General features: G+C 43.0%; 2 protein-coding genes and 1 non-coding gene across 3 annotated transcripts; 2 read left to right on the plus strand and 1 right to left on the minus strand.

Moving 5' to 3' along the window:
- The first annotated feature begins 212 nt into the window (after positions 1–212).
- On the plus strand, positions 213–4,337 carry card19 (caspase recruitment domain family, member 19). Its single transcript, XM_076758474.1, has 6 exons — positions 213–261; positions 745–884; positions 1,067–1,223; positions 1,378–1,440; positions 1,698–1,763; positions 1,954–4,337. Exons 1-6 carry the CDS (start codon positions 255–257, stop codon positions 2,061–2,063), a joined length of 543 nt encoding a protein of 180 aa, XP_076614589.1. The 5' UTR covers positions 213–254; the 3' UTR covers positions 2,064–4,337.
- LOC143339717 (U6atac minor spliceosomal RNA) lies at positions 3,349–3,476 on the plus strand. Its single transcript, XR_013079367.1, has one exon. It is a non-coding gene; the product is annotated as a U6atac minor spliceosomal RNA (small nuclear RNA).
- An 11-nt stretch (positions 4,338–4,348) lies between the features above and the next one.
- ninj1 (ninjurin 1) lies at positions 4,349–10,217 on the minus strand. Its single transcript, XM_076758486.1, has 3 exons — positions 9,863–10,217; positions 6,417–6,651; positions 4,349–5,376 (listed from the first exon to the last, which is right to left on the minus strand). The coding sequence occupies exons 1-3, from the start codon at positions 9,917–9,919 to the stop codon at positions 5,234–5,236; spliced, it is 435 nt and encodes a 144-aa protein (XP_076614601.1). The 5' UTR covers positions 9,920–10,217; the 3' UTR covers positions 4,349–5,233.
- Positions 10,218–10,590: the final 373 nt, after the last annotated feature.

Raw genomic sequence — 10,590 nt, forward strand, 5'->3', positions numbered from 1 at the left:
TAATGGCTTTACCCCTGCTTATAACTGAATAGTTATAAGTTGTACTGAAATGTTTCCAAAAATTCCAGTATGTCTATAAAACTTAGTTGATGAGGGACAATAATAAAATATCTAGCATAGCTTAGCCTTAGCTACATTCACTTCCGGTGAAGAGGAAAGTTTTTTTTTTTTTGAAGACGTCTACGTACGCCCCTCCCTCCCAGCGGGATGACGTAAGAGGGCGTGTCCAAACAAAGGACAGAGGGGACTCCACAATGGGAGGTTCGTGTCTTTCTTTAACTAAAAATAACCTGTATTTCACCATGTAGTAAGCTTTCTGTTTCGTCTTTTTAATGTATGTCCATTAAGTCCAATTCACAAACATTTCTTCAGCACTAACGAGCTGAGAAGTTGGCTCGCTTTTCCAATGACAGTGTAACGTCTCCTACCAGATCCTGTTGAGCTTTCTGAAAAGTTTCTTAACACGTCTGACCATAGAAGGAGTCCTGCTTTTCGATTCGCCGTCAACATGCAAGTTAAATGAAGTGTTTTTTCGCAGCACTCCCGATCCTCCATGCCTCCGTGTTCCTCTCCGAGTAAAGACTGGACATGATGTCAAATTTCCGCTCAGCAGCCTGAATGGATGTGCTACTGCACACTGACCTCCCCTTTCAATGAAAGAGCTAGCCTGTTATCAGACGGTGTGCAGGAATCAGCAGATGTACTAAGACATTTTCTCCAACTTCTCTCTGTCAACGTGGACAGACAGTTTTCATGAGCAGCTGATAGAGGACAGCGACTTCCTCAAAGCTGACCGGAGACTGGACACGGAGCTGGTGGACAAACTCATCCTGCAGCTCAACAGAATCTACCCGCAGATCCTCTCAGACAAGGAGGCCACCAAAGTCAGTCCACACACACACACACACACACACACACACACACAAAGTACTTCACTGTCTTCGTCTCCTGTCATGTCTAAATTGATTCCAGTGGAGATGCTTCATTCTGGCCTGGGCGAGCTGCACCAGTCACATTTACATTTTGTCTTCGAGAATGTCTCTAAATAACTGTTGTTTTTGTCCAGTTCCGAAACTTGGATGTGCCCACAAGTGTTCGAGTGGGTGAGCTCCTGACCTGCCTGCAGGGGAAAGGAGAGGAGGCATGCAGGGAGTTTTACAGAGCTCTCCACTTGCACGTCGAGGAGGTGTACTACAGTTTGCCCACACGGCTCCGCCTCAGAGGTTAGTCCCTCAAAACTGATTCTCTGTATCATGTTTGATCCCAGTGAGACGCTTATTCATTGCTTGGATATTACATATTTAGGTGCACAGCACAGCTACATCTACATTCTTCTTCTTTATTCCGCACACTAAAATGTGTCTGTCCTGTATCCAGATTACTTAGATCCACTCAAGTATCCTGGTGTCATCAATCAGAAGTATGTTCTGAATGACAGAGGTAAGATGTTAATTTGGATGAATGTATGTGTGCAGTGCTGCATGCAGTGTCATTGTTCAACTGTTCAGAAAGCTGCTGTTCTTAAATGTTAGGCAGTAAAATCCTAAAACAAGCTGTAGATGGTTTAGTGATGACCTCCAAGAATCCCTAAATTAGTAAAATCGGTGTGACTGAAACTCTTTCCAGGGTAGAAGACGTGTGTCAGGTACTCATTAAGCACTGACACCAGATAATAAATTACATTTATGTCTTCCCAGGTCCCCTCTTCTTTCTGGGCTGTTTCAGTGTCGCAGTGGGAATGGCTTTACTCTACTACTACAGTGGTGAGCAGCTTTTCAGTTTTTAAAGTCACCTGACATCGCAAATTCAGATTAAGATTAAAATTAAGATTGTGAATAAATTGGCAAGCAAATTTATATTCATATCATCTTTAGTTCCTGCACGCTTTTGAAAATATAATTTCACTTAATAATGTTAAATCGGTATTGCTCAGAAGATGTCTTTGTTCTGCAGAGGCTAAATTGACGGGAGGTAGCCGGGCCCTCGGCATGGCTGCTCTGGGATTGAAAAGGAAAGCTCAGGAGGTCCTCATATGGTACGCTGAAGAAAGCCTCATGAAGTAAAGGGTGACTTAGCCTCACATAGACAGACTGATCTCCACAGTGCCTTGTCAGCGTTGGGGAATGGGGTGACTTGCTCACACTCGGTGCTTCAGCAGTACTGCTCTTATGCTACTTTTACCAAAGCACAGCGCAATATAGCTTTTCAAAAGTTGAATACTAATTTTGTACACAGTTGTACAGTATATAATATTTTGCTTGTCTTTTAAATGAAGAATATGGGCAAATTCAGAGCCATGTTTGGCACTTTGCTCTTATTCCTCATATGTTCTTGTACGTCTGTAAGTGGGTTGAAGGGATTGAATACACTCAAGGGATGATCACAGTGAAATCAAAAACATGCTGATTAATCAAATTGATCTTGCTAAAGAGTTCAAATGTGACATGAAGCACCTTTTATAAACCAGTTAAAAAGGAAAACATTGACTGTATTAGTAACAAAATAAGACATTTTCAGTGACCAAACATTAACACGTGGAGGTCCATTCTTAACTATATAGAATCAGCCTACATGTTTTCATCACTACAGAAACAATAGTTTAATTCATCAGTACGTTTTGCAGCCATATAATAGTTATGTTTGAATATACAAAGCAACAACCTGCATTTTATTTGCTTACATATGCTTTGGTTTAAAAGACTTGGGCCAGACTTGTTTTTCAGCTTTTTATTTTGGTTCAGACAGCACTCAATGTAATTCTTTGCAGTGTGCTGAGCCATATACATATATTTGATGAATGAGAAATTACGTTTGTTTTCTTATCACTTACCACAGATGTCAAGCACACCAAGATGCACTTCAATGCACCTCACAGACTGTCTGTGAGGCCAAGCTCGTGGTGGAACATCACCGCCCTCTTGTGGTCAAAAGTGAACATTACTAAACGTAGTCCGACTCGTGCTGGTTTCACAAGAGCTTCTCGAAATTCTGTAACTCACGCTGAAAAAAAATAGAGAAATTATTTATGCGACCAGCCAGAAATAATGCGGAGCGGTGTCCGTTTGATAATACCTTAGACAAATTCATTGTTGCAATCACATGACCGCTTGTGCCAATGATATCCCGTGCTACCAGCGCAGTGCCTTATGGGTAGAGTCACAACGGAACCAAAATATACAAATGTCGAGTGAAGAATCGTAATAATGATGAGTTAAAGTTGCTTTTAAAGGGAACAGACAAAGGTTGTGTGCACTAGATATAAAATGTATTGCCGTGAAATCGCACCATAAGTTAAACTAAGTTGATTTATTCAGTTTATATAAAGTGACGTATTCGCATAGGAACAGCGTGTTGTATGAAAGGAGAGAAGGTTAGCACTCCCCTTGACAAGGATGGAATTGGCCCTTGTGGCCTTCAACACACATACGGTTAAGGCATTGCCACCTACTTCGTGGCATCTCTAACCAAGTTTTTTCATCTGTTACATTTTGACATAATCTAAAGTTGTCTTAGTATCGCTTCACATTTCCTTCTCTCAAACCTCGTCTCCAGTAATCACCGTGTACTCTAAGACCGGAAGCAAGCCCAAGTATTTTCCTGTGACTTTGTTTCCGCTGGGTGGGGCAGAATGGAAAATTTTACATTTCCTGTTCGTCTGTAGCATGTGGCTCTCTCTCTCTCTCTCTCTTATCCACAGACGTAGTCGACTAGTTTGTAGCAGTAAAAGTGCATTTATATGTTTAGCAATTTAACCCCCGTTATTGCTAAATATTGTATCCTATTGTGGGGATATTTGTTTGTTCTTACTGTGCCTTTTTACCCACTGCATACTGAACAGTTAGTTTCTGATAAGTCTATTTTAAATACAAAGTCTGACAGTAAATGAATTTACCCCCACATGACAGGCAGATCAAATGTTAAATTATTTCTCAGGCTGTTTGTAGTTTCATTGAAATGTGTAACAGAACATAAGAGCAGTTATGATGGTGCTTTGTTAAACATTTATTTGTGATAAGGTGGTTAAACGTCAAGATATCAGAAGCCAAGAGCAGAAACCGCTGCAAGCCTTCATGAAACTTGCATGGCATTGCATTGTTGTTTTTTCTTGTACTGGACAGTTTTGTAATATTACTCTAAGAGTAAATGATATTTAATTTGTGATGGTTGTCAGTTAATGTCTGCTCATTGAGGTCCAGTGCCTGACACTCTGTCACGCTCTGTGTGCGCTGTGTTGTGTAAACATGCCTTAAAATCTGTAAGTGCCAGAATTTGTAAGATTGAAACTTTTTGTCTTTGTACAATAAAAAAATTGAATGCACGATGAGAATAAACAGGACAATAAACACATCACTTTTGTAGTTTTATTTATAAACATCATTTAAAATAGTAGTCACAGTCTGCAATCCAAGGTCATATAGTAAAAGCTGTGAAGGGTTTTTTTGGTTCTTTTAAAAGTAATAAAAATGTAATCAAAAAGCCTAAAAATAACCACATACAGTTCAGTCCACAAAGAATTGTAGACATTAACTAATACACACGTATAAATCAGTTTAAACATTACACACTAGATATTGCATAGCACTAAACGAAACAAAGCAAGGTCCACTTCATCTATCGGTTGAGGTTTATAACACTGTAAACTGAACGTTTGCCCCATAATAAAGCTGTTATTTATAGAAATGCCTCATGAGCAGCAGGAGGCCAAGATGGCTCCTGATGCACCTACTAAGACTTTCCTTTGGATCATGCTGTGGTGACTTATTTTTTCTAAAGATGTAGGCATTACGCTTACACTGACAGGTACCCAAAATAACAGTGGAACATCTTCTTTTTTTCAGGAAACATTCACTATGGTTGTGACTGACGGACAGTATATTGCTCCTGATATGTTTGTTTTAGTAAAGGCAATCATTTATTTGCATCAGTGACCTGAGCATTGTAAGAGGTAACAAACTGCTGAATTGCTGCATGAAATGAAAACAGATCACACATTTGTCCAGAGCCACGGTTAGAGAAGAAGTGAATCCCTCCAACACACACATGCACGCACACACACACGCATACTGTGTCACCCAATCCTCCGCGTATCAGGTGACAAGTCTGGAAGGTTGGATTACAGAACGGCAAACACGCCTTCATTTAGTTTGGTGAATAAATGAATATCCTGTGCATAATGTAGAGGTCCATCTTTAGTAAGGTGATCAGCAGGCATGGAGACTCACGTAACGGGTGATCAAGAACTTTGGTTGGGCCGCTGGACACCAAAGGCTGTGATGAACACGTTGACCACGACTATGATGAAGACAAAGGCTGTGGCGAAATTCTCCATGATGTTCAGCTTATAGTGCATGCTCGCATCGTTCAGGTTCCACTTAACTGACGAGAGAGAAATCAGACATGAAGACATTACTGAGTTTTGCTTAGTCAGTAGGAATGATCTCATTTGCCCACAAGGGGGCAGCACAGAGTTTCCTGTCAGCTTAGCAGTGAGGTAATCATTCCTGAGAGCTAGGACACAAATTAACAGCATCTGACAGCCCTGCCCGCAGGTGAATTATTAGCTTCTTCCTCCATTACAAGCCTCACTGGTCTGAGAAGGGAATACTTAGACAGAGGGGATGTCCATGTTTCATTTTACTGGCCGTGTTAGTATTGGCAAATCTCCTATGACTCTTTTAAAGTGGAAGCAGCTGACAGCAAAGTTGATGCTTCCTGTTGTGGCCTCTAAAGTCAGCTCTCCATCACGATAGTTTTCTCTGTTAGGATAAGATAAGGACACGGTCAGGACGGTGAGGAAGGTGCACACTGACGTATGGGAAGACAAGCTTTGCACTGCACGGCTCGCTCCTTCCAGTTTACGAATCCAACGCGTTAATCATCAGCAATTGGAGATAAACAAAAGAGCGTGTTCCAAATGCATGTGTCCAATTAAGCGTGAATACGATTTAGAGCTTGTGCAGTGATGCGCATCAATGATTTCATGGCCTGTGGTTGTAAAGCCGTGGGAAAAAAAAATGACTGTGAGAGGAAATGAAGGTTTGCAGGAAAGATTTGTAGTTGTAGAAAAAAAAACTGACCTATACATAAAACTGTATGAAGTGCGAATCACATCAGCAGCGAGGTTGCGTGAAGACTGGGAATGAAACAGAAAAGCCACAGAGCACAAACTGCACGCAGTTATCAGATGTGTTCCCATAACATGTGTGACGCTGAAGTAACACACGGGAACACGCTGTTACAAATGCAAAGCGAGGCCACAAGCCATACGAGTAACTTTAACGTGTGTGTATGTGTTAGTTCAGTGTCAGACACGGTGTTTAAAGTTCACACACATTTCATTTCACACATCTGTGAATGCTGACAAGCCAATAACAGCGTTTGGCTGACAGAAACTCGGAGACTAACTCCAAACGTACCGATGAAGATGAGCAGGACTCCCACCACGATCTGCAGGATGAGGGAGATGCTAATGAGAGTAATGAGGGGCGCATAGAAGGTGAAGTCCGGTCCTTGCTCCAGCACGGCCTTCAGCTGTGAGGCGTTCGCCATCAGCAGAGCCACATCCAGCATGCTCTCTGCTGCACTCTTCTTATTGGCATAATGGTTCATGTTCAGAGGTCTTTCTTGCCTCCTGTGGCCTCGCAGCGGGACCTGAACATGAACGCAAACACAGAGAATGACACACAAGTGACGGCTGGGAACACAGTACTTGAACAAGCTAGATTTATCTCTGACAATTCCTTCATTAATGGCCCGCTATTATGATAGGTGCCGTTAATACTCAGGGGTGCCCTGGTAGGTCACCTGGTAGCATGTGAATCATGTCTCAAGGCTGAGTCCTCGCCGCAGCAGCCTCAGCTCGCCTCCAGTCCGGCCCTTTGCTGCAATCATCCCCCCTCTCTCTCCCTCTCTCTCTCACCTGCCTCTCCTGTTTCTCTATAACTGTCACTACTAAATAAAGCGAGCCCTCTGTGACTGGCTGTTTTCATATTCTTAGAAACTACTGGATAGGGCGAGCAGGCTCTAAAAAAGTCCCACTTTGCTTTCCAAATAACAGAAGTTTTAGGAGTTTCAGATCAGCTGCACCCAAAACTAAAACCTAGATTTTAGCAATCACAGTATTTTTGATTGCTGTGGAAGAAGTGGAAGTGAAAGTGCCTGACGGCCGAACTCAAACAGGAACACCAATGACTTAGCATGGCCGCTGCATTGCTTTCAGTCCAAAGGTTATTTGTGGAGCCACATCCTGGTAACGACGCAGTAAGCCTGAGAGAAAGGCTGACGGGGTCATGCCTCAGAAACAAAAGAGTTCTGGGTAACCTCAACCCAAACACATCAGAAAAATCTGCCAGGAGTCAGTTTCCTTCCTCTTTTGTTTACCAGCTCAGAAAGGAGTTAAATACAAGTGAGCCTGTGGTAAAGAGTTAATTCAAAACCACATTGTGGACAGGAAACCAGGGCCACTACCCAGACCCCCGTTTCTCTTCCTTTGAGTTCAGCTCAATGCTCAGACTTTCAGTCAGAGTGGAAGAGTAGCAGACCAACAACAAAGCGCTCTTGTGCCCGCACAGGTTGGCATCATCACAAGCTGAGGTTCAGCTCAGCGCGGCTCTTTCATCACCTCTGAAAACCTGCCAGGCCGCAGAGGAAGAAGGTGCTCCGCTGGTAGACCAGCAGATGAGTGTGGCATTCACTCGCTGTCACACACTTTATCTCTCACTCTCACTTCTTGTACTGTTACACCTTCATCTGTAGCATGAGGAAATGCCTTCTTCCCACCCATGACTGACGACGCGCCCCGAGCTTTCCAGGAATTGCCGATCTAACTCTTTTTTCTTCTTCTTCTTTTGTGCTTTGGTTTCCTGGAGGAGGTCTTGCCTTGTCCTCTTAGAGAACTTTTGGGTTAAAGGTGTAGGTGCGTTTGGAGCCGTGAAGCCCACTCACACATTATATGTGATATTCTACAAGTAAACTTGATGTGGTGTGTTTACCATCAGCCTAACTGGCTCTGGGCTCACACACCTAAAGCGCACTGAATGATGTATCTTTGAATGAACCTTCTCTACATTGTCTCATTTTACCACAGACGCTTGCTACCAGAACCCTTTAACTACAGTTATTCCAAATTTCTAGACCATTTTCCTACAACTGAAGGACACTGAAGTTCAAAACAAGTAGGCCTGCAACAAACAATTATTTCTATCATCAGTTCATCTGTTTCAACTACCATCTTTTTGTTGACCATTTAGTCGATTAACATAAGGACAAAAATGTTCCCAGAGCCCGAGATGACGTCACGCAAGCGTATGTTTTGACATTCGAAATGAAAAAAGACATTCCACTTAAAATGATGTAAAAGAGAGATCATTTCAAAATGAAACGAAACGACTTTCAACAGTGACCGGACCAAAGCAAAGTCTGTCTCTGGCACCGGTTTGATAACACCTTTAACAAAAGGTTCCCACATGATTATTTTGAACAGAAGTCTCATTATACTGGAAAAGCAGATTACAAACACAAACGTGTACACTGAGGCCAGCGCGTGGAGCTGCACCGATGTGTTTCTGACTGCAGCAGCGCTGTCGCTCACTGCCGCTTTGCTCCAGGGGACGAAAGTTTATTACACTTTTTTACAGAAGTTAGTGGTTTATAATGACCGGAGACCACTTCCCATTCAAGCTAAAAATGAACACAAAATGTACTTGAATATACTCCACGATGTTTTTTCAATTAGAGCTGAAGTGATTATATTTCACTATTTTGATGTTCAATTAACCAATTTGAGTAATTTTTTAATGAAAAAAAAAAAAAGTCAAAATGATCTGATTCCAGCTTCTTAAATGTGGATATTTTCTGGTTTCTTCACTAATCTATGACAGTAAACTGAATATCTTTGGGTTGTGCACAAGACATTTGAGGAAGTCTTCCTGGGCTTTGAGAGACACTGATCCATATTTTTTCAATCTCCTTACATTTTACACAACGAACAACTACGAGAAAATAATCCACAGGTTAATGGACAGAGATAATGGTAAATTGCAGCCCTGTGTTGGACAGGCTTCCCCAACGTAAACCAAACTGATAAAGTTGAGGTGATTTCAGAGTTTGTGCTGTTGCATGTGACCTACTAATCAGACTGTTGAGGCTGGAGGCTTCTTCTACTCCACAGCAGGCAGGACTCACAGCAGTCACACTGTCCATTGTCCTCTGAGCAAGCAGAGGACACTCTCCTTCTCAGGGACTTTGCACATGGAACTTTAATTTCCTGAATGACTTTGCATTCATCTTTAATTTGCACTGTGAGAGCTCTCTATTCTGAATCTGTTCTGTATATTTTCTATCTAGTGCAGCAGTTTCACAGTGTTTTTTTTTTTTTTTTTTTTTACCGACCTCAGGTCAGGTCTGTGTCAGTCGTGTGCTTTGTGGTAACTGCTGCAGTTTCCTGTAGAGTAGCACTGAACTTCTCTATCTGTCAATCTATCCACGTCTCTATGGGACTTTGTGTCCACTGCGCCTTTGCAGAAGCATCTGAGAGACGGAAGTCAAACAAACTAAACAGCAAACTAGCCGTGAAATGAGAGCTGATCCGAGGCTCCGCCGCTGATCGATCACATTAACACTTGTTCTGCGGAGCTTTGACTAACATCAAACAGGATGTGTGGATGGATGAGAGATGCGTGAAAACCCGGCAGCCATCGATGTCCCCTGTACCCCACGCACCTCACGTCACGTTAGTCGGTTAATGTTTCTGTGAGGGTTTCACTCTGACCGGACCTGACCGGGATATCTGCCCTGGTTTAACATTACCGAGCAGGAAGCCATGCTGCCCTTTGTAACGGGCACCGGTGGAGCCTGGACGTACCTCAGCCTCGCCGTTTCGGTCAGCATCACCGTTCATCTCCAGGTTTTCCGTAGCCATCTTCTTAATTACCGCGTTATATGCCGAGTGGGTTGATCATGTGTGGGGTGGGCTTCCGAGAAAGGTCGGTGGTCGAGCCGGCGGAGACGAGCTCGGTCTGTTTAGAAAAGCCTGCTATGACGACAGGAGGGGAGACGGGCTGCAGATGACCGCCCCTCCAGCATGGGGGCGGCTGTCCTCGGAGAGTGGGAGAAGTGAGAGCAGAGCAGGCTATTCACCGGAGACACTGATGACGGGCCTATTTTCCACTCTTGAACTGAAACCCTGATGTAATGTGTATGAGCCACGCGGTGTGTTTACTTACACTGTAATCACACACACACACACACAGGAATATGTCTGGGAACGTGACTCTTTACTGCCCCCCTGTGCATCGATGCTCGCATTGCACGTTGGAGGCTAAACTGCCATATATGTTTATGAACCGGCACCATGTAAACATAATATCTCTACATGTGATTCTTAAATATTAAGCTTATTGATTTTGTTACACATCCCTCTACAAGACCCCGTGGGTGGATCATTACCATGTTCAGTTTTCGGTTGTGCCTTGATAGTGCATATATATATATATTATCCATATCCTACTGTGTGCATTTCAAAATGAGACCCAGTGAATAGGCTGGCCCATGCATGGGTTCACATTGAAAGGCCTGACCAGACCCACCGGC

This window comes from Chaetodon auriga, chromosome 2 (genome assembly GCF_051107435.1).
Source record: "Chaetodon auriga isolate fChaAug3 chromosome 2, fChaAug3.hap1, whole genome shotgun sequence".
Classification (NCBI taxonomy): Eukaryota; Metazoa; Chordata; class Actinopteri; order Chaetodontiformes; family Chaetodontidae; genus Chaetodon; species Chaetodon auriga.

Excerpts from the sequence above, each read along its gene's own strand:
- card19 (XM_076758474.1), top strand. Across the intron at positions 1,441-1,697 it reads GTATGTTCTGAATGACAGAG|GTCCCCTCTTCTTTCTGGGC; the intron begins GTAAGATGTTAA and ends ATGTCTTCCCAG. Across the intron at positions 1,764-1,953 it reads TTTACTCTACTACTACAGTG|AGGCTAAATTGACGGGAGGT; the intron begins GTGAGCAGCTTT and ends TTTGTTCTGCAG.
- ninj1 (XM_076758486.1), bottom strand. The coding sequence starts at position 9,919 with ATGGCTACGGAAAACCTGGAGATGAACGGTGATGCTGACCGAAACGGC. Across the intron at positions 6,652-9,862 it reads ACCGAAACGGCGAGGCTGAG|GTCCCGCTGCGAGGCCACAG; the intron begins GTACGTCCAGGC and ends GTTCATGTTCAG. Across the intron at positions 5,377-6,416 it reads AGTCCTGCTCATCTTCATCG|TTAAGTGGAACCTGAACGAT; the intron begins GTACGTTTGGAG and ends CTCTCTCGTCAG.